At 42.6% G+C, this 24,300-nt stretch overlaps 1 protein-coding gene across 1 annotated transcript in view; it reads right to left on the bottom strand.

Moving 5' to 3' along the window:
* Faxc (failed axon connections homolog, metaxin like GST domain containing) overlaps nt 1-24,300 on the bottom strand; it is a 46,837-nt gene that overhangs the window by 18,114 nt on the left and 4,423 nt on the right. Inside the window, 3 exon segments of the mRNA XM_048353790.1 lie at nt 3,025-3,248; nt 15,020-15,216; nt 21,227-21,362. Of these exon segments, the coding sequence (XP_048209747.1) occupies nt 3,025-3,248; nt 15,020-15,216; nt 21,227-21,362 (557 nt within the window).

Genomic DNA, 24,300 nt, shown 5'->3' with positions numbered 1-24,300 from the left:
TCCTTCATTGGCTCAGCATTCTTCCCTCCATTCTTTTCTTTATTCACCCTAAAAAACAGTCACTGACCTCCACTTGTGTTCAGCGGAGCCCCGCACTTATTATTTTCCATCCTCTATTCCCCATACTTTCTATTATTTCCTCTCCATTCCTCAAACCAACTCTATTTACCAATTATTCATCCATTTTTCCCATGAGATAGCTGCTGTGCTACCACCCAGGATTTATAAAAGTTTAAAAGCAAAGAACCTTTAGATCTTAGTCTTCTATGTGCCTTCAGAGGGATCAAACATCAATTCTTTAAAACTGTCACCAAACACTGCCCCACAACCCTCAGCAGCAGCTGATGACTCCACCCTGAGCCTTGGGGATGAACAGAAATCCATAGAGAAGAAGATCGTCCCTACATCCTCCACAAGTAAGGAGCCTGCCTCAACGTGTCCCAATAATTCTGATCTCTGGTCAGCTTTATGAAAGCTACTTTGCAACAGCATCAAAAATGCAATTGTAGGGTTGGGAATATGGACGAGGGGTAGAATGCTTGCCTCATATACATGAAGCCCTGGGTTCGATTCCTCAGCATCACATAAACAGAAAAAGCTGGAAGTGGCCCTGTGGTTCAAGTTGTAGAGTGCTAGCCTTGAGCAAAAAGAAGCCAGGGACAGTGCTCAAGTCCTGAGTTCAAGCCCCAGGACTGACAAAAAAAATGCAATTGTATGCTGTGACTAAGAGAAGTTTGAGAACCATTAGACAAGGTGTCCAAACTGAAGGAAGACTTTGACACAATTTACCAAGGAGAGTAGGGGCTGGGAATATGGCCTAGTGGAATATGGCACCACATATACAGATAAAAGCCAGAAGTGGAGCTGTGGCTCAAGTGGTAGAGTGCTAGCCTTGAGCAAAAAGAAACTCAGTGCTCAGGCCCTGAGTCCATGCCCCAGGACTGGCAACAAAAACAAAACAAATAAACAAGGAGAGTACCTCTCATGCTGTCTCTAAAACATCCCCCTCCGTGGTGTAAGCCTACAAGTGCCCAGTCTCCTTCGGGGTCTGAGCTCACAGACACTGGCTTTCTCTTCTCTTGGTTTGCCAGGGGAGTAAGGGAATCTGTGCTGTGTCATTCACCTGGCCAAGATGTCTAGACACATATAGAGATTCTTGAGGAATAATTCTCTTTCCTTTCTCTCCATCACAGCCCCTCCTCGAGCTTCCCTGGCATGGCCATAGTCTGGTTATTCCCTCAGCACCATCCACACAGTACTTCCAAACAAACTTCCCAGACTGTCGGTACTGAACCCACATGGCATTTCTGGCTCAGGGTGGACTAGAAATTTTCCATTACCAATCACAAAAGCTTAATCAAATTGTTCCTTGAGAGTATCTTAATCTTCTATATCTAAGTTATCAAATATTTGTGTGCTTGCAAAACACTATTGATTTATTGAATCCAACAGCAAAATATAGTCATCCTGCTAAATATACTACATTGGAATTAGACACACTTAGGAAGGTGACATGAAGAAGCAAATGGTTGACTTTAGTGCCATTGGAAAAAAAGCACTACTTTGTATCCATTTACTATATATTAATAGTCAAGATCACAGATGTATATTAAAAGAGCCAACAGATCCGGTTCTCACAAATGTGCCAACCTGATGTCAACGAAAACTCTGGAAAACAATGACACCCTGAGCTATTTTCTAACTCAATAAAACACTTCACACTGGCCAAAAGAGAAAGTATATTAAATTTTTTATTAGTCAACTGAAGCTTGCTGGAAATCAGTCTTTCTTGCTTCCATTTACAAATCCCATTTATCACTGGGCTGTTTCAGAAGTCATCTCTTAAAAGAGATCTTTTCCGCTCAACTACTTGTGCCTGTCGACCTAAGGCTGGGAAGCAAGCCTCCTTGTGAAGAAAGAACACAGTGTCACTTACACAGCTCAGGAAATCTACATCAACGGTAACACTGTCTGAAGTGTAGAGTGGTCAGGAGCCTTCAGAGAGGTCACTGCAAAAGGCAGGTCCACCCAATTGCCTTCAGCTCCCAAACATAGGGAGAGTTCAAAAAAACAAATTCCACCTTCCATCCAGCAGCCTAATGGAGGTGACATGCCTAACAGACTCCAGCATGGGGGCGAGGGTAGATCTGGAAATTAATCACCAGTGGGAAAAAAAATCCCACCTTCTGCAAACCAACTGAGCAAGGCTATTCACATGGAGGACTAGGCTTCCTGTTTATTAGTCATCCACCACTGCAAAACAGTGTTTCATGCTCACAAAGTCTTGAATCCATGTGGTCTTTTTCTTGAATCCATGTGGTCTGTTTTTGAATTGCCATAACCAAGAATCCAGTCCTGCCTAGTGCAGAACCAGAGCAGCCCAACCCACCTGCAAGCAGCCAGATGAGTAAGAGTACAACCATCCTCACCAGCCCACGGTGGTACACTGCTCCATGTCTTTCTGAGGGGATTCCCAGACACAGACAAGCCCATCATTGCAATATGTGCAAAACTAGGGTTAAAACATGCTAGTGAAAAAAGAGGACTGAGGATACAAACAAATGAAAGGGACCAACCAATGACAAATGTTCCACATGAAGACCTGCACTGTCACATCTCTTAAACTGTACTTGATATCAAATGGATATAGCATCAAGTCTTCTGAGCAGATATGTCACCATCAGCCTTTTCACCTGATATGTTTATAAATAGAATGCTTTTGCTCCAAATTGCCCTTTTCTCTCAGTGCATACAGAAACATCAGCATCATTTACAATTAGGTAGTGAGGTCTATGTCTGCCCCATACTCTTTACCCAGGGTCTCTCCACACTACAAACAGTCAAATAACAGCGATCAAACAGAACATACTCCTGAAATTTTAAAAGTAGTGTTAACTTATGGAACTGTAGCCTACATGTAGAAGCAAAGAAAGCAACCAAGTGAAGGCAGCAAATCAGCAGTGGTTTCCTAAACATGCAAAACGTAAGGATATAAAATACAGAATAGAAGGTGTGGTACGTTACCCAAAAGCCCGGCTAGGGACCGCATGTCCTTCTCCATCAGCCTGTAAATCTCTTCCTCTGAGAAGCGGCCAATACCGTGGCCGTGCATCTCGCGCTTCACAATTCCTTTGGTTATGTGGCACACGACCCACCGCAGCAGGTTACTGAAGGGACCACCACCACTAAGAGAGAGCATCTTCCGGGTCTCATTGAGATTGTCCACCCACTGGCAGTAAGCTAATGTCCTGGAACGGTGCAGAAACAAGTTACTACTGGGCATCAGATATGGCTGCACAATTGCTGATGAGGGGGTTGCTGGGAGCTGGGTGCACCCTGGAGAAACTGAACAATTGCAGGTTTTAGTCTGTGGAGAGAGAGATATCAGAACAGGCTCTAATCGATGCCTAAATGCCTGGCCCTTGAGAGAACTGATTTCTAAAATCCAGATAACAATGCCATATGTTCCGGTTCTACCAGACCTCTCCTGGCACCCTCCTTTCCCCCTCTCCAACCTCTCAGGGCCAGGCTTGACTTGCATGTATGCAATCCCCAAGAAAGCAAGGAGACTCTCATTTCAAAGGTTCAAGGCAGAATCAGGATGGTGAATACAAGGACTCCTGGGACACATGGCCGCAGGCAGCAGCAATGTGGGTACTAGAATCATCCCCTTCACATCTTGTGAGACAGAGTCTTGCTCTGTAGCCTAGGCTGGCCTGGAAATTATGATGCTACTGCCTCCTCCCCACCCCCACCCCCAAGTTACAGGCATTTATTATAGGCATGTACTGTAATGCCTGTCACAGTCTCTTCTTGAGTATAATAATGGTTCCACAGGTATGTGCTCTGTGCTGATTTAAGCTGTATATTCCTGTTTTATACTCTGTGTATGTATTTTATACTTCTTGATATGAGGTAGTTTTTTTTTGGTTTGTTTGTTTTTACAAAACCTTTCTATCTCCTTGGCAGAGAATTAAGTAGATAATACATCTGCCCATGGCTATTCTGTAGACTATAAATTTTATGCAAATGATTTGCTCTCCTAAAAATCAACTCTCTACCTCAGGTTGTATTCGAGAGGGAATTCAAACAGCTCAGGATCATGGCTGATTTACTTTTTAATCTTGGTGGTGCTTTAGGCAAACTCCTCCGTCCAAGAGCTCCAATGAAACACACATGGACAGTTAAACAGCTACTTGCTGTCTATGAACCTGGGGGCTCAATTCTCACACTTTTGCTGATTTTTCTTTCCAAACCTGTGCAAATGTAATAATGTCTTTATGGATAATAGTGTTGATGAACAACAAAGCCAGGTGCTGGCTGCTTATACTTGTAAACCTTAGCTTATGAGGATCCCAGTTCAAAGCCAACTCAGGCAGGAAAGCCCATAAGACCTTTATTTCCAATTAATCACAAAAAATCTGGAAATGAAGCTGTGACTCAAGTGGTAGAGAGCCAGTCTTGAGTGAAAAAGCTACAGACAATGCCCAGATCCTGACTTCAATCACCACTACTGGCTCAAAAACTAAAATAAATTGAAACAACAATGAAATGCTATTTTCCACCTTTAATAAAGGGATGGAGGGCTGGGAATGTGACTTAGTGGTAGAGTGCTTGCCTTGTATGCATGAAGCCCTGGGTTCAATTCCTCAGCACCACATACACAGAAAAAGCTAGAAGACGTGCTGTGGCTCAAGTGGTAGAGTGGTGGCCTTGAGAAAAGAAGCTCAGGGACAGTGCCCAGGCCCTGAGTTCAAGTCCCAGAACCGGCAAAAAAAATGGGGCTTTAATGTTTATAATTTTATGTAGTTCAGTCCATTTAGATTCTTTCCTCAGGAAGAAAGGAAACTAAGAAAGATATGTTTCTCTAAAAATTTGTTAACATTCCTAATTTTTACTGAAAATCCCTATAACCAATTTTAATATACTAGCTATCCTTCAGTCATATATAACTCTTCTTCATTAACTGTTTAAAAGAATATCCACAGATCTTGTTAGTGTAGATCTCTTCTTCTCTTTTCTTTTTTCTCTTTGTATCTCAGGATGACCTGGAACTCATAATCACCCAGCCACAACTTCCCAAATTTTGGGATTACAGGTATGAACCACCACACCTAGCTTAGTGTAAGTCTCTCAGGATAAAGAATGCAAAAAATAAATAAAGTATGCACAGTCAAGAAATCAATTTGCGGGCTGGGGATATGGCCTAGTGGCAAGAGTGCCTGCCTCATATACATGAGGCCCTGGGTTCGATTCCCCAGCACCACATATACAGAAAATGGCCAGAAGTGGCGCTGTGGCTCAAGTGGCAGAGTGCTAGCCTTGAGCAAAAAGAAGCCAGGGACAGTGCTCAGGCCCTGAGTCCAAGCCCCAGGACTGGCCAAAAAAAAAAGAAAGAAAGAAATCAATTTGCTGTGGGGGGCGGCAGTGGAAGACATTGTAAAGGTGATTAGTGTGTATATTCAGAATGTTTGGGGTTGTTTGTTACCTCTTTTGGAGCATTTTGAATCTTTTTATATAAAATATCACATTCATTCTGGTAAGTTCCAAGTAAACATGAAAACTACTTTTCTACTTGTTCTTTTTTTCACACCTGCAATATTTAGAGTGGCTATTTTCAAATTTTAATAGAATAATTCAGTACATAGATTCTAGTTGTTCTAGATTTAAATTTACAACAAAATGGATACATACTGTTGATAATTTGGGAAGTCAACAGTCTGAGGATAAAACGAAATTACACCGAACAGGGCATAGCCATGTAATAATAACATTTAAGAAGCATCCAACATGTAAAAGTAGGGAACATGTGGTCTCCAAACTGACAGGTTGAAATGATGAAAATAAAATCTCATCTGGCTGATCACACAAGTTTTATCATTGAAAAAGGAACATCATTGAAGGAGAAACAGAAGTCCACCGGGCATCAGGAAGATGGTACATGCAGAACTCTGGCTGCTTGTGGCCTGAAAAAAAACTTCCAAAAAGTATGAGTGGGGAAAACAGGTGCATGCAAAGAAACTTCAAAGAGATGAGATGACCCACGACAAAGATCAGATCATGATGGGCCGGAAGCCTGGTTAAATCACTTCTGTTCAAACACAGAGATTATCTATTACAGCATTCAAGCAGACAAGAAACATGTTCAGATTTGTGGCAATGTGGCCAGATATGAACCAGTATACTAACAAAGGCAATAAGAAAAGTGATGCTAAATAAGAACTGTGTGGGAGAAATGCTGAGGTAAAAGAATAAGAGTCTACCCTCCACTCAAGAAACAGTTATGTCCCCTAGTCTAACAATTTCAGAGGACAGTTCCACTAGGTGTTATAGAAACAAATCTGGGCAAGGAAAGATGAACTAGCCAGTTGCATGTGAAGATCCCACCAAACTCTTAAATGACAGGAGACAGGCTTAAACTCTAGATGGAGAATTTGTAAAAGGGGGCATATTTGTGGTTGTTCAAATACTATACAGAAGGAGAAGTTATGAAGTTATCAGAAGATAAGAAAGGGGCTTGGACTGATTTTGTTTTTGTTTTTGTTTTTGGGTTTTTTGGCCAGTCCTGGGGCTTGGACTCAGAGCCTGAGCACTGTCCCTGGCTTCTTTTTGCTCAAGGCTAGCACTCTAACACTGGAGCCTCAGTGCCACTTCTGTCCTTTTCTATGTATGTGGTGCTGAGGAATTGAACCCAGGGCTTCATGCATATATGAGGCAAGCGCTCTTGCCACTAGGCTATATTCCCAGCCCAGGGGCTTGGACTGGAAGTGGGAACATCTCTTTTTCTGTGATGGAGGATGAAAAGACATGGCAAGGAATGAAGAGATACAGGTTTAGAGTTCCTGCATGATGACTTCTGTTTCCTCCATAGAGCATGGGGAAATGTGAGCATGTGCAGAAGGCAAGGACATAGTGAGCAATGTGTGGAGTGCAGAAGGTAGTGAGAAAGTCAGCTGTTCTGGGTGCCATGGACCCGCAATGAGGACACTCCACCAGTGCAAAACTGTGAGGGTCTCTAGCTGCAGCAGCAGCTTGAACAAAAGCACAGAAGGAGGAAAACTGGGGTCATTCAGAATTTTTCAGCTAAAAGTAACTTCATAGCATGGTCTTCCTTTCTCCTCTTCCCTGCTCTGCTCTTCCATTTCTTTTCTTCTTTCACTTCCTGCACACAGGATAATGGCTCAGTGTAAAGCCAAATGAAGGCTAGGCAGGATTTTTAGGGATCAAACACAGTGCACTGTGCATCAAATGGCTGCATCATGGATTCTTAAGTCAGCTACAACAGATGGCAACTGTCATCCTGCGCATGCTTCCACATCATTACAACCAAGAATAATCACACCACTGAAACCACTCCCACCCAAGCCAACAATCATCTCTTTGCATATTCAAATACACCATCTTTTATTTTGGGGGCCAGTACCCAGGCTTAAACCCAGAGCTTTACACTCTTTCTAGACTTTCTTTATCACTTTATCAGCCACTCCACATGTCCCTCGACCATCATGACACCACCTCATCTGCAGAGCTTTCTCTCATTTCTCCAGCAAGTACTTGATGCTTCTCTGGCTTCCTTAAACTCTGCTCAGAAATGATCATCACAAAGGCTTGACATCTCCGTCGGCCTGTGAGTCATTTGAAGGCAGAGACATGATGTCTGGTCATGGATAGCCATTCATTTCATTTGCTAGAGAATGAATTATCGATGGAATGGACAGAAAAGGCTTTTCTGTGAGCCAACAGGCTAAGTAGTGTTTCTAAGAGATGATACATAGTTGAAGTAGAAAAATGGAGAAAGAAGTGGCTAAGGAGATTGAAGAAGGGACTGCCACTCTTCTCTTGGGGAATTCCTGGCTCCTCCCTCTCCCCTGGGAGGAAGCTGGCTGCACTGAGAACCATGAATTATTAACCAGAGCGGGTGAAAAGGGCCAATTTAGAAAGTGTACTAGGCAAGTCAATTAAAGTATTTATCATCTGAGAGTCTATTTCAGGAATCTGAGATACTCATTTTCCCTATTGCAACTAATGTATCTGGCCTCTTCTTCAAAAATGAGATCAAAGATTTTTTTTTTGAAAAAAAAATTATCATAGACCAGAAGTGTAAAATCTACTCAAGCTTTTTAAATGATCAAGAAGGCAGACAAGGGGCTGGGGATATAGCCTAGTGGCAAGAGTGCCTGCCTCGGATACACGAGGCCCTAGGTTCGATTCCCCAGCACCACATATACAGAAAACGGCCAGAAGCGGCACTGTGGCTCAAGTGGCAGAGTGCTAGCCTTGAGCAAAAAGAAGCCAGGGACAGTGCTCAGGCCCTGAGTCCAAGGCCCAGGACTGGCCAAAAAAAAAAAAAAAAAGAAGGCAGACAAAGAAATGCTGATGCCTGGTGTTTTAATGAAGATATCTCTTAGAGTACTTAGTTTTGGTTTTGACATTATTGGCGACTGAACTAAGAGCCTTGTGCTTCTTAAGCAATTGCATTACCACTTGAGCTACACTCTCAGTCTTAATGCTATCTCTTATTAAAACCTAATATGATGCCAGGCCCATGATAGAAACAAGTATTATATGTAGAAAACTGCCAACCATGGCAAATTACTGATTCTCCCCACTCAAGACAATGCCTTTCTCACACAGGACTACCTTTACTGGTAGTCCTGATGTAGGTACTGATGTAGGGGTTTATGGGAGCTTTTCTCTTTAATTTCACCAAGTTTCACAAAAGGAGCCTTTCCAAACAGGGGGCTCATTACTTCTAAAACTGGATAGGGAAGAAAGAAAAACAGCACATATCCATTGAGTTTGAATTGGGGTGTATATCCTGGCTTGCTTTCATTTATTTATTTATTTTTAATTGTGTGTGTTTGCAAGTACACACATGCATGCCCATATGCCCCAGTACTGAGATTTTAACTCAGGGTCTAGGTGCTATCTCTTAGCTTTTTGGTTCAAGGCTAGCGTCTACCACTTGAGCCTCAACTCTACTTCCAGAGTTTTGGTGATTAACTGGAGATACGAGTCTAATGGACTCTTACCCTTCCCATGTCAGCTACAAACTAGGATCTTCAGATTTCAACTTCCTGGGTAGGAGGTTTATAGGCATGAGCCACCAGCACTCAGCTTATGTCCTATCTTTTCAGTCATCTTATGAAAGAATCTCACCCCCTTCAGTTATTGAAACTACATAAAAACCAAGCCAAGCATGGACTGAGCATAGAGCTCAGTAGTGGAGTGCTTGATTAGCAAATGCAGGACTTAGGTTTCAATCCCCAGTTTAAAAAAAAGGCCAGGCTAAAAGCACTTAAATTATGGACAACTTAGAGGAAGTTGGACTTCACTGTCCTAATGCCTATGGTCTTATGGGCTAAAATATATATATATATATATATATATATATATTTTTTTTTTTTTTTTTTTTTTTTTTTTGGCCAGTCCTGGGCCTTGGACTCAGGGCCTGAGAACTGTCCCTGGCTTCTTCCCGCTCAAGGCTAGCACTCTGCCACTTGAGCCACAGCGCCGCTTCTGGCCGTTTTCTGTATATGTGGTGCTGGGGAATCGAACCTAGGGCCTCGTGTATATGAGGCAGGCACTCTTGCCACTAGGCTATATCCCCAGCCCTGGGCTAAAATATTATATGACTAAGTAACCTAACCTTTGACACACAGCATACTTTATGAAAGTAGTACATTATTGTTGTCCACAAGGGGGCAGAATGTCACAGTTACCAAACTGTACAGTTACCAAAAATGAATTTCGTTCCAGTCTATTAGGGATCCCTTTATACAAGCTTCTCCACATCAGCAGTGATAAGAAAAAGCAGTCCTACTCATCTTCAGTGATAGCTTTTACAATGTTTTAGAACACATCGCATTGATTTCAAATGCAGTGAAAACCACTTCATATCTGTGTGCTTATTTGAGATCCAAAGTTATGCAATGTTGCATAATAATCACATAATAAAAATTCTAAAACCCAAGTTATTTGAACAATAAATTCAATGGGTTGATTGAATATTTTTTACCTCTGTGTGTACAGGTACAACCTAGGACTTCAATGATTGTCAGAATGCAAGAAGGTCTTACAGAAAAGTCTGGTATTCCCCCGCATATTGAGGTAGTTATCTACGCTGGGACTGGCTTCCACAGGTAGACATTTTGTGTGTGATCTCTGAGACCAGAAGGGAAAGTAAAAGAGTGTTCAGGAATTCTCTGCTTGGTTCTTAGAGCTCTTAGGAAGGACTCTTCAGGATCTTCCCAAAGCAAAGCTCTGCCCAAGGGCTGAGGAATCTTAAGGAACAGACAAAGGTTTGTTTACCTTCTTACTATAGGAAGAAAAGGGAATTTGAGGAATTAGAAATACCGTTTGAAAGTCAGATATTTGCTTCTTGATTCAGACCCTTCCTCTACCTTTAAAAGAAGATAATCAAAGCTAATCTCAGATAAAAGGATCTAATTAAAAAGGGAATTCAGGAAATAAAATTATCCTTAGAGGAATATACATATATACATATATATAACACAAATCAAGAACTTGGAAGCTTCTGATACATAAAATGAAGACCTTTCTCTGTCAAAGTACCACCCATGAATTGTTTCTCCCTCAGCCTGCCATCCCTTATAGTTGGTGCGGAAAGAGATGGGAGTGTGTAGTCGATGAACTTCTACAAGGCAATAAAATCATGTAACACAACACATACATTCATAACAAAAGGCAGTGCCATGTGGGAAATGGGAATTTTGCTGAATCAGAAATTTTATAACCACAATATGGTTTTTTTTAATCAGTTGTAGGGCTTGAACTCTGAGCCTGGGTGCTGTCCCTGAGCTCTTCAGCTCAAGCCTAGCCCTCTACCACTTGAGCCACAGCACCACTTCCAGTTTTCTGGTGGTTAATTGAAGATAAGAGTCTCTCAGACTTTCCTGCCAAGACTGGCTTTTAATAGGAATCTGCTTTGTTCTCATAACTCCATGTTGCTCCCACCTCAACCCATTTTTTTTTTATAGTCCAGAGATCTTTTATTTTTTTTACATCTCTTAGGCCATGAATTCATAGGGAATAGGTTCCAATAGTTCAGGCTCCTTTCCATTGGTTCTCACAAAGTGTGCTTCTCTGGAGCAGGCTGGCGCTTCAGTTGAACCCACGTTCCTTTCTCTTTGGCTTCCTTCTTTTTCTGGTCATTTTTCTTCACTCATTTCAGGAAGCTATCTTGGCTCTTAGAGTGCTTAATATGCTCAATATGCACATTAATCCTCTTGGCAAGAATCTTGCCCTTAACTTGCTTGTTCACAACAATGCCAACAGCATGCTGGGTAACATTGTAGACCTTCCAGTTTTGCCATGGTAACATTTGTGGGCATTCCTTTTTGAACAGTACCCATTCCCTTGATGTCTACCATATCACCCTTCTTGTAGATTCTCATGTATGTGGCCAAAGGAACAACTCTGTGTTTCCTGAAGGGCCTAGAGAACAGATATCAGGTACCTCTCCAATTTCCCTTTGTGTTCATCATTTTGGCAAATTACTGAAAGATGGCGGTTCCGGCCAAAGGCAACCCATTTTTTTTTATGTATCCAAAGATCCTATATGAAGGACTTGCCTCTCCCTTCTAGGCCCATTCGTTCTACATATCTAAACATGGAATATGAAGGATTAATTCCTAAGGTCAAGCAAGGGCTGAGAATATAGCCTCGTGGTAGAGTGCTTGCCTCACATACATGAAGCCCTGGGCTTGATTCCTCAGCACCACATATATAGAAAAAGCCAGAAGTAGTGCTATGGCTCAAGTGGTAGAGTGCTAACTTTGAGCAAAAAGAAGCCAGGGACAGTGCTCAGGCCCTGAGTCAAAGCCCCAGGACTGGCAAAAACAAACTAGCTAACTAACTAAGGTCAAGCAAGACAACAGACTAGAGCACATGCCTGTCCACAGGCAGGTTATTCCAATCTGGGCCTGGCCAAAGGACACCAAGGTCTCCAGGGGACAAGAGCCCCTCACCCCAGGTGGAGCATTCCACTGTGGGTGTGGCTAAGGACATTGCCCTGGGCCCCTAAGAGAACATAACCCAGTTTTCTATTTTTTGCTTCCTTGTTAAACCCTATATAAGCCAACCCCCAAATCCAGCTCCCCACACTACCTCCAATCCCATAGGAAGGTCTGTTCCCCCTCACTGTTCCTCAACAAACAGTCCTTGCCTATTGAGGATCAAGTCCAGCCTCTTCCTTTTGCAGTGTCTTTCATTTTTCCAACAGCTTTGAACCAAGATCCTCAGATCTCAGCCTCTTGAGTAGCTAGGATTACAGGCATGAGCCACCAGCGCCCAGCACATAGTATGTATTTTTTGAGACAATAAGCAGCAAGTTGTGACCAAATTGCTAATTTTAAAAAAATAGGATTTTCAGCTTTCAGGTACCTGACTGTGCTAACTCTCCACATTAATGGACCCACTTATCAAATGATATGTGGTTTGGTGACCCTTATCAAAAGAAGGCATGAGAATCAAAGTGGCCTTACGTAAGCTCTTCCTTCCTCTGCATTACTGCAGAGCTAGATCTAGAAGTTGGCCATCAGTTGAGATGGCCTCAATCCCACAAGCTTTTTCCCAGAAGCCAATTAAGTCATACAGAGCCATGGTGACTCCTGAACTCAGAGCAGATTGGGAGCTCTCCCTCGGCCTTATATGGAAAACACCCAAGTTCCTTCCACCACAGTCTGGTCTGCACACTGACCTGTACATCTTCACCCTCATCCTAGACCCTTCCTGCCTCAGCCCTCCTTCACCTCTGCAGTGAGTAGAGAGGGACAGTAGAGAGCCAAAGGTAGGGACAAAAAAAAAATAGGCAATGACTTAAAACATCAGAGATAGGAAGAGGAAGTTTTCCATCTAGAAAGAAAGCAGATGGATGAAAAAGGGAGAGGATGAAGAACAACCTTCTTCATGACAATTCATATCATGCAGAGGGTATCTCCCAGTAGGAAGGAAGTAGTCAGGAAGATACTGCACGGTATCTTGTAGTATGAAGGTCAAATTTGGTCAGCACCATCATTGGCCACATGGTGAGTTGTCCTGTCTGGTATCTTATGTTCATGGGCGTGCCTGAAGTCCTGGAGGAAGGGAAGTCCCACCCCCTGGTGATGGGTGCTCCTGAATCCCTAGAGACATGGGTGGACAAAGGCTGATAGGTTACTGAACCAGTCAGCCAAATGCCTGGGACTGGGAGCTTCGTATGACCCTGCCTACTTAGGGTCAGGCCAGCTCAGGCAAAATTATGCCATGCCATATGTCTCTGTCTTCCCGACCCGTGTCCCGTCTCCTGGCTCATCTCCGGTCACCAAGTGGCATTCCACTTCAGCACTCCATTCGGGCTGAATTAGTTTGTTGGCTGGGTTTTGTTCTATCTTTCCTCTCTAGCCTGTTTCCGAACAGTGTTAAGGGTATTTGTGGGCTGCAGGCCTTTGTAACAACTGACTGCCTGCAGACTGCTAATGCTCTAATAAAGACTCCAAGATTTGATCTTTCAATATGTGGCTTCTCGAATAATTTACTATATAACAATCTGGCCTAGAAGTATTCACTAATGCCACAAAGCATGGGCTTAACAATTCTTCATTAAACCTTTGGGACAAAAATCAAATGAATTAAAATCAGAGAGAAACTTTTCTCCTAATTATGGGAATTGGTTGAGAAAGGGGCAGATGTGCCAGAAAATGGATGAACGCAAGAGAAGTGAGTTTGCAAATCAAGAAGATCTTGACCACCTGAATCGCTATGGCCTGGCATCTAGCTCAAGACCATGACAAGCAGAACTGGCAAGTCATCACCACAATCACACTGTTTCACATTGGAGTGTGAGAGCCTGGAAATCCAAGTTGTAAGACCCTGAAAGGACTGGGAGTTTGTAAGGCCTTCTCCCAACTTACACTCTTAGACTGATGAGAGTTTCCTGGAAAGGTCCGTTAGTCTTGGCTTCTATCCTGGGTGTGGGCTAACTCCACCCTAAACTGTTAGAGTTTGAGGGTAGATTTAGGTTGGTGCAAATTGTAAGCTGTTTACTGTTTAGCTCTCCTTCCCAGAATAAGATGTTCATCTACCACTTGTATACAAAAAAAATCACCTGTAAGTTTGTGCTTTACTCCCTTGCACAAGAGCAATAAAAGCTTTGGTTAATGGAAACTTGGGATGTGAAGCTGGAGGAATGCTACAGGACTCCTGGTACCCCTAAAGCTCACTTCCACGGTCCAGTCTCCATTATTGTGTTGCTCCTAGTTCGGTGGATTAAGGGCACATGGCGGGTAGCAATGCTGGAGGACTCCAAGATCAATGTTGAACAACCACGGCACAGGAACTACAAAAACCACATGCTGTCCACTTCACATGGTGGTTGTTTAAGGAACACTGACAACAACATCACAAAGGTTGTGTAACTGATTTCACCTAGGCAGTCAATCTTGACTTAGTCTTCTGTCCCTTCCCTTAGATATTTGATGGGATAGTGCTTTAAGTCAGTCCTGCCTATTGGTGAAGAACCCTGATCTCAGGCAACTGAAATATCTCCTTGCCCTAGGAAAGTCCCAGTCTAGATCAAAAGCTCAGAAAGCTTCCCTGCAAAAACTGTGAAGCTTTTCCATTTTTAAAATGTTGGAAAATAATCAAAAGTAGACTATGTTGTATAAAATGGAATGTATGTTTCAATGACCATAATCTAGTTGAACCATGCATAATCAGGCTTAGTCACCAGCTTGTATTTCACGGCTGCTTTAGTACTAAAATGGCAGCGTTGAGCAGTGGCAACAGAGGCAGATGGCCCACAAAGCCTACACAATTTCCTAGTTGGTTCTCTGCAGGAAATGTCTGTCGACCTCTCAAGACATCCAGAAAGAACAGCTATCTCTATGACCAGCAGTCAGTCAGTTTTCCCACCCCAAGTCATTAAGAGAAAACAGAGAAGATGAGGAAGAAAGAGGGAAAGCTGGAACTGAATGTGGGCTCCCTCCCTCGTTCAGGGGACAGGCCCCAGGGGACTCACCAGTAAAAGTGTTCCTCCACCAGCTTCGTCACTGCTCGGGACACGGCTCTTTCATGCGGGCCAAGGTTTTTGTTTAAATTCACTCCAAGTTTCTCTTCCAGAAAGTCAATTATGAATTCTGTGCCAGAAACTTTTTCATTATTATATTCAATCCAAGGCATTTTCCCTTGAGCAGATAGTTTTCCACCAAAATAGTTCTAAACAGGGTATTTTTTTTAAAAGAGAAAACAATGTTATAATTTAAATTTCACAGATTCACACAAACAAACATTAGAATCTTAGGTGTGATAGTGTGTGTACTATTCAAGAAAAATGACCTTGGCATATAAACTCATTAAGAAAATAAATGGCTACTCTAACAACAAAAACAGTTTAGCCCATATTAAAGTATCAGTTTATGTTTACTCCCATAAATCCTGGCATGAGCATGGGGTTAGGGAGAAATAGGAGAGGTTAAAACTGATCCTAATAGAAGTCAGTCTAGCTATAATCTAAAAATTATCCAAAAATATAAAACGTGAAGACAGACCATAAGGAAGCTTGTACCAACTAGGCTACTAAACAAAGAACTCCTTTGAAATCCAGCGTTACACCTGATTAATGCTCAATGCCACTACACTGCAAAAGGGCAGTCCAGAAATTAATATGCAGTATAATGAAGTGTTACAACAGGCTCTGCTACAGTGCTGCTTTAAAAAATGCAGGCTCCAGCTGGGCGCTGGTGGCTCATGCGTATAATCCTAGCCAGTCAGGAGGATGAGATTGAAGGATCAAAGTTTGAAGCCAGCCTGTGCAGAAAAGTTCTTGAGACTCTTATCTCCAAATAATCACTAAAAAGGGCTGGAAGTGAAGATATGGCTCAAGTGGTAAAATGCCAGCCTTAAGTGAAAAAGCTAAGGAACAGCATCCAGGCCCTGAGTTCAAGCCTCCGTACACACACACACACACACACACACACACACACACACACACACACACACACGGTAAGTCCCAGATAATAGACAGATAGATAGATAGATAGATAGATAGATAGATAGATAGATAGATAGATAGATAGACAGATAGATAGATATAGACCGATAGAGTGGGTAGATAGAATAGGTTTAGAGGGGGTAAGCACACCCTCCTAAAGACCTCCACCATAAACTTAGTCTTCACAGGAATCATGTGTCCCACTGCCCCACTCTTTGATACAGCCGATACAATGGTTAGGCTTTAGGTAAACACAAGTATGAAGTGGTGAGCATTTGATTTGAAAGAAAGTAAGGGAAGGAGAGAAGAGCCAGCTGCTGCAGCCACAGCACACAGGAGTACCACCAGGAGGGGGAGATTATGTGTCATCTTGAAAGCAGATACTCCTCTAGCTGACAGTTCATGTTTTGGGCTCTACTTGCCCAATGCTGTCTTGGGTAAGAAAAGTTATCCCGTCAAAGGGAAAGGAGCTCCCTTCAATTTAAGTCCCTCAGTGACACACACCTCCCGGTGCTGCCTGCCAACACCAGGCTTAGCAATCATCTTCTAACTCTGATCTGAGGCATGTAGATGATTCCAGCCATGTCTGCATTTGTGGCTTTCCCTCTATTGCTGGCTTAGCAACCCTGCATATTCTTCCCCCTGCTTCTCTTTTCAGATTTATGCCTTGCAGACCAGTTCCTAGGCTTCAAGACCCCCATCTGTTCCCAAACATCTTGTGTCCGCCCCGATTCTCCCAAAGACACTGGAAATTCAGTGAGTGCTCCCTGCTGCTCCCAAGGGACCCCCTCACAGCACTTACCAAGCGGAGAATGTGTCATCTTAGCCTAGCACTGTCCGGGGACAATGCCAGCTCCTCTTCCTCACTGGCTCCCAACCCATAGGCTACAGCAGTCAGGAGTTGGAAGTGGAACGTCCTAGGGGAACGGCCTGCCAACTGGTCTAGGACAACACAACCAGCCACCTTCTCCCAAAGCTGCCCCTTTATAGGAGCCTAAAGGTAACCCCCAGAGTCGTGAATGCCATTTGGAGGAATCACGACAACCTCAAAGATTGGGTCACAATGTCTGGGGAATATCTCCAACTCGCCTCTTCCCCTTCCTAAACTTCCTCCAGACACACAAACTATAGCACAGGCTTTAGCCCTTTCCCTGTATAAATTCCCAAACAAGGAACAAGAAATCCTAAGAAAAGGAACTTTCACCAGAGAAGTACAACTACAAGAGAAAGGTAACCTATTGAATATGTACAATATGAGGCAGTCACTCACAAACCAAGACATGAACAGAAAGATTAGTAACATGAATTAAGAGCAACATGAACAAAAAAGCTAAAATAAAGAACACAATAGATGAGATAAATATGATGATGGATGTAAAAATAGAACAGAGGTGAGAGAAATAAAAGCAAGCGTTCTGAGATCCAGACAGCAGGGAACAGGAAAGAAGAGAGGAATGTGAACCAGCACAAAATAAAAGGAAATATATTTAAGGAAAACTGATCATTAAATTTTCCAGAGATGGAGGACTCAGATTAAAATAAAAGTTCATAAATAACCAGAGAGGATACATAAACACTCAAAGTAAGACACAGTATACTTAAACTCAAGAATATTAAGTTTGGTGTGTGTGTGTGTGTGTGTATGTATGCATGCGTGTGAGCATGCATGCGTGTGAGCACACACACGCATGCGCATGCACATGCCCCAATATGAGGCTTTGCAAGGCTTGACTGCTGTGCCTGAGGTTTTTTGTTTTTGCTTGTGGGCTTGAACTCAGATCCTGGGTCCTGTCTCTGAGTGTTTCGGGGTTTTTCTCCTCAAGGCTAGAGCCACTGTTCCACTTCCAGTCTTCAGGTGGTTATTGGAGATGAGTCTCATAGACTTTCCTGCCCAAGCTGGCTTTGAACCACGATCCTCAGATTTCTGCCTGAGTAGCTAGGATTACAGGCATGAGCCACCAGCATAGCTCCCTGAACTTTTTCACTCGGCCACTTAGGCCATAGTTCTACTCCTGGCTTTTTGGTGATTAATTAGAGGTTGCAGTCCAGCTGGCCACAGCATAAAGTAAGATCTTATCCCAAAAATAATCAATGCAAAAAGGCAGAGTGGCTGAAGCATCTGCTTCATAAGCACAAGTTCAAAACATCAGTACTGCAAGTAGGTAGGTGGGTGGGTGGGTAGGTATGTGGGAGGAAGGAAGGAAGAAAGGGAGGGAGGGAAGGAGGGAAAGAGGAAGGGAGGGAGGAAGGGAGGGAAGGAAGGTGGGTACTAAGAGCAATCAACATAAAAATAAAAGTGGAAGTTGTTTTATTTTTGTTTATTTGTTTTGTTTTTGTTGCCAGTCCTGGAGTGTGGACTCGGCCTGAGCACTGTCCCTGGCTTCTTTTTGAGCAAGGCTAGCAATCCACCTCTTGAGCCACAGCACCACTTCCGGCTGTTGTCTATATATGTGGTGCTGAGGAATCAAACCCAGGGCTTCATGTAAAGGCGAGCACTTTATCACTAGGCCATATTCCCAGCCCCTGGAAGTTGTTTTAAATGACAAAAAAAAAAATTATCCGTTAGAAAGCAAGAAGTTTGGGGCTGGGAATATGGCTTAGGGGTAGAGTGCTCCCGTTGTATACATGAAGCCCTGGGTTCAATTCCTCAGCACCACATGTATTTAAAAAGCAAGAAGCAGTGCTGTGGCTCAATTCATAGAGTGCTAGCCTTGAGCAAAAAAAAACAACCCACGGACAGTGCTCAGGCCCTGAGTTCAAGCCCCAGGACTGGCAAAACAAAACAAAACAAGAAAGCAAGAAGTTAACAAAACAAAAATATTAAAAGTTAAAGTAAGGGCTGGGAATATGGCCTAGTGGCAAGAGTTCTTGCCTCGTATACATGAAGCCTTGGGTTCGATTCCCCAGCACTACATATATAGAAAATGGCCAGAAGTGGCGCTGTGGCTCAAGTGGCAGAGTGCTAGCCTTGAGCAAGAAGAAGCCAGGGACAGTGCTCAGGCCCTGAGTCCAAGGTCCAGGACTGGCAAAAAAAAAAAAAAAAGTTAAAGTAAGCCGTTATAAAATCATAATTACAAGTGTAAGTAGATACAAATGCATCAATTAAAAGAGTTTTTGGATTCAGTATAAGTAACGCATACTCTATGTAAAACAAAGACAAAAAAAGATAGAGAAAGAAAATGAAGAGAGATATCCTAAGCAAATATGAATCATAAGAAAGCTGGAGAGGGGCTGGGAATATGGCCTAGTGGCAAGAGTGCTTGCCTCGTATACAGGAAGCCCTGGGTTCTATTCCTCAGAACCACATATATAGAAAAGGCCAGAAGTGGTGCTGTGGCTCAAGTGGTAGAGTGCTAGCCTTGAGCAAAAAGAAGCCAAGGACAGTGCTCAAGCTCTGAGTTCAAGGCCCAGGACTGGCCAAAAATAAATAAATAAAAATTAAAAAATTAAGAAAGCTGGAGAATCCATATTGTCATCTGATATATATAGAGTTCAGATTTTAAGAAATCATAAAGGACAATGAGAGAAACTATATATTGGAAAAAGAAATACAAGAGGAAAAACATGCTATTTCATAATATATATACCTAATAATATAACTTCATGTATATAAATACATAAAGTAAGAGCGACTAGCAGGACAAGGAAAAGAGATAAATTAACAAAAGATTCAAAATTCAAATGTTTAAAACTAGCCCTTTTAGAAACTACTAAAACAAGTAGACAAAAACAATGAATAGAAATAAACAAGGTCGAAATAATAAAGCATGTTTAAGTTAGTAGATATATAAAGAACTCTATGCCCCACATCATATATAATTATTTAATTATTTTCAACATTTGAGAAATGTAGCTACACATTAGGCTAAAGTCTCAATGAATTCTAAGGCATCAACATCATAGACACTATATAAAAATCAAAGCTTTAAATGAAACGCCTTAAGGCTAGAACTTGGTTAAAGGGGAAAACTTAAGGCAAATCTTTCAAAATACCTAGATTTGAGTAACAAGGAAAGCTCAGCATGTTGACTATGTGAAGCAGAGTTCAAGCATTCCTCAGAGGAAAGTGTGAACCTTTAACATAGTCTGCTCACCGACATGGTATGTTGGTCCTAGGACTTGAACTCAGGGCCTGGGTGTTGTCCCTGAGCTTTCTTTGCTCAAGGCTAGAGCTCTACCACTTGAGCTACAACTCTACTTCTGGCTCTTCGGTAGTTTATTGGAGGTAAGTCTCACAGACTTTTCTGCCATGCTTGCTTTGAACCATAATCTTCAGATCTCAGCCTCCTGACTCGCTAGGATTACAGGTGTGAGTCACTAGTGCCCAGTTCTCTCTCTGCTCATTCTTCAATGTTGCAATGAGCAAGTGTTTCTCTGAAAGCCTCTTGAACAAAACGCAGGGAAACTCACAATATAGGCAAAAATCTATCTGGTGCCTACTGGACCCTCTAACCCCAGATTCATGAAGAATAAAATACAATACTTTCACATGATAAATAAAATCTAAAGGAAGACAACCCATGAGGCATTGGCACATTCAACTTTATCAACAGCTTCCCCTATCAAAACCATCATCAACTACTCTATGAAGAGAAAATACAGCTCTGAATCCCTAAAAATAGTCTATTGATCTTTGCCAATTGTGATGGCTCAAACTTGTAAACCTAGCTACATGAGAGGCAAAGATTAGAGGACTCTCAGTTCAAGGCCAGCTCAGATTTAAATGTTAGCAAGGCTTGATCTCAACCCACTGTGGAGTGAGGCGGCATGAGCCTGTCATCTCAGTAAGGGAAGCACAAATAGAACGATCACAGTTTAGGCTAGCTTAGGCACAAAGTGTGACTATCTTGAGAAAATAACCAATGCAGAAAGAGACTGACAGAGGGGTTTAAGTGGTAGAAATGCCTGCTTAGCAAAAACCCTAGTATCACTAGAAAAATAAAATAAGTCTTGATTCATCTTTAAAATAGATGTAAAAATAAATAGGGACTGGAGGCTTGGTTCAAGTGGTAAAGCAATTGCCTAGTAATTGTGAGGTCCTGAGTTCAATCTTCAGTACTGAAATAAAGAAAAATCAGAAAACAGACCCTGGAATTATATCTGTATCTTACTAAGGACTGGGCACTACTACTTACAGACCCTACCTCTTCTGGCATCCACTTGTGTGACATTAATACTTCCCCCTCTAACTGATGTTGCTGTCACTGGGAATGAAACATATTTGCAGCCAAGTACCTGGTAGGGTAAGTCAGCCATCCTTAAGTAAGTTTCCATTTTCAAACAGAAAGGAGACAAACTTGGAACACCATTGTTAGGTCTTGCAAACTGATGCAAAATAATAGCATCTTTGGAGTCAAGCTCTTGCTGTTTCCTGTCAAAAAACCAAAGAAAAACAAAGAACAATCTGCATGTTACATATCCAGTTCCCTTAGTTCTTAAGAACACCACAACCTGCAGGGTACTTAAAAGTACCCAGTACTTAAGAAGATGAAAGCTTAGTCAAAATTGCAAAGGAACTCCAGCTCCAGTTACCACCACAGCCCCAGTGGATCAGAAAACTAACTTAAAATCAACCTGCCTCTGTTATCTGTAGCCTGTAGACAGGAAGACTATTTTCCACCTCTTCCCCAGATGTCTATGTCCTGCCAGGGAAAAGAGAGATAGACAAAAGTGGTATTTGTGTTTAAGATGTGTCACACAAGACTCCTAGTTTCAAAAGTATTATCTTAGCCATGTGCCAGTGGCTCATGCCTGTAAATCCTATCTTAGGTGGCTGAGATCTGATAATCTCAGTTCTAAGCCATCCTGAGAAGGAAAGGCCAAGAGACTCTAATCTCCAATTAACTATCAAAAAGCAGAAGGGGGGGCTGGGAACGTGGCTTAGCAGTAGAGTGCTTGCCTAGCATGCATGAAGCCTTGGGTTCGATTACTCAGCACCACATATGTAGAAAAAGATGGGAGTGGTGCTGTGGCTCAAGAGGCAGAGTGCTAGCCTTGAGCAAGAAGAAGCCAGGGACAGTGCTCAGGCCCTGAGTCTAAGACCCAGGACTGGCAAAATAAACAAAAAGCGGAAGTGGAAGTATGGCTCAAGTGATAGAGAAAAAAAAAAAAGCTCAAGGACAGCACCCAGGCCCTAAGTTCAAGCCCCAGAACCAGCAAAAAGAAAGGTATTCTCTCATTTAATCTCCCTAATAACCTTATAAAGTAGCCACTATTCTCGTATGTGTTTTATGGATGAGCACATTGATGTACAGAGAACTAACTTACCCAAAATTACACTGCTAGTAAATAACAGAACCTAGACTAAACCAGCAGCTCTACACCTATGTTCTTGGCTATTAGACTAAATGAAAATCTCTCCATCATTAAGAGAGTAATGGTTCAGATCAGTTGTGCCAGGACCCAGTCTACAGGGAAGCTGAGATTCAACATTGCGGTCCTTCTTTTAAGCTGCCTGTGCTCTCATCTGGCCTATTACCTGTGATGCTGTGGAACCTGGCTTCTAGATGGAACTGAAATGAACTCTCTCTCCAGCTCTCTCCCTCTCTGTCTCTCTTTATGTTTCCTCCCCCCCACCTCCACCTCTGCCTCCCTCTCTCCCTCCCTTCTTCTCTCTTCTTCTTCCCTCCCTCCTTCCCTCCCTTCACAAGCCACTCACTGAGGCATCTGTCTTAATAACTCTGCTTTTCTCCGTTCTTCAGTCTAAGCCACACATCCATCTTTTCCTTTGGCCACTTTGTGATGGGGACTTCCCTAGGTAGTTTTCCAATGGCCACCACATAGAGCTAATGTTGGGTCCAAGTCTGGAAACTTTGAGAACCAAGCACAAGCCCTTCCCACACCCACACCCCCACCACCTCACTCAGCTCTCTCCCTCTCCTTTCACCTAGTGTATAAGGTCAGTACCAATTCTATACTGACAGTAATGTGGATTGAATAAGGAAATACATCTGTAAACATTTAGTGAACTGCCAAGTACTGAGTAAGAATACTGAGCTATTACCACTCAGAGAGAGAGGGTCTTCTCCCCTTAAGCTACAAAATCTCATCATTCCATGGTCCACTCGTACACTGCCCCTCAGGGGTCTTTCCCAAGTTCTATCTCGCTCTACCCAGCACCTTCCAATCACATCAACTTCACATTCCCATTGGCCCTTCCTAAATTTTTGTTTCTTCCTCAAAGCGGTAAGGTTTAATTCTACACCTAATTCCACCAGAGCAAAGACAAGCTCTCTACCATCATCCCATGAATTCTCATTTACTGTAGAATCCCCACCTTGTGAAACAAATTCTCCTCAGCAAATTCACCACACACAGGCCCAGCCAACTTCAGGATCTCAGGACTCATTCTGAAAATATTGGTATTTTTCTGGCAATATTTGCTATGAGACAAAGCTTTTCCTTTAGATGAAATTTGTGCTAAGTCAGATAGTAACATCAGAAAACCTCTTAGAAAGCCAGGCTCCCATGTATAATCCTAGCCACTCAGGAAGCTGAGATGTGAGGATCACCACTTGAAGCCAGCCCTGGAATGGGAAGTCTGCATTACTCTTATCTCCAATTAGCCAGCAAAAAGCCTGAGTTTAAGCCAAAATACAGGCACAAAAAACAAAAACAACAAAAATGCATACACGCTGGGCGTTGGTGGTTCAGGCCTGTAATCCTAGTTACTCAGGAGGCTGAAGTCTGAGGATCAGGGTTTGAAGCCAGCCCTGGCAGAAAAGTCCCCATGACTTGTATCTCCAATTAATCACTCAAAAATTGGAAGTGGAGCTGTGGCTCAGGGACAGTACCCAGGCCCTGAGTTCAAGCCTCATGACAAAAAAAAAAAAAGCACGCCCTTAGACTATGTTCATAGGGACATGAATTGTACACATCACAGTTTTGTCCAATAAAATAATTCACGTCATAAAGTAGCAGTTCCACATAAATTGGTGAAGCAAAATTTTGAGAACTAAAGGGAGTCGATAAAATATAAAACATCTGCCCTGCTGGACAAGATAATGTGGCCCTTAAATTTGATTAAAAGTTAATTTTAGGGCTGGGAATATGGCCTAGTGGCAAGAGTGTTTGCCTCATATACATGAAGCCCTGGGTTTGATTCCTCAGCACCACATATATACAAAAAAGGCCAGAAGTGGCGCTGTGGCTCAAATGGTAGACTGCTAGCCTTGAGCAAAAAGAAGCCGGGGACAGTGCTCAGGCCCTGAGTCTAAGCTCCAGGACTGGCAAAAAACAAAACAAAAGATAAAATTTAATTTTACATTATAGTAAGAATGGGCTGATGAAGTGGCTCAAGTGCTAGAGTG

The sequence above is a fragment of the Perognathus longimembris genome, chromosome 9, assembly GCF_023159225.1.
Source record: "Perognathus longimembris pacificus isolate PPM17 chromosome 9, ASM2315922v1, whole genome shotgun sequence".
NCBI classification, from domain to species: Eukaryota; Metazoa; Chordata; class Mammalia; order Rodentia; family Heteromyidae; genus Perognathus; species Perognathus longimembris.
This window is presented reverse-complemented; position numbering and strand designations above follow the sequence as displayed.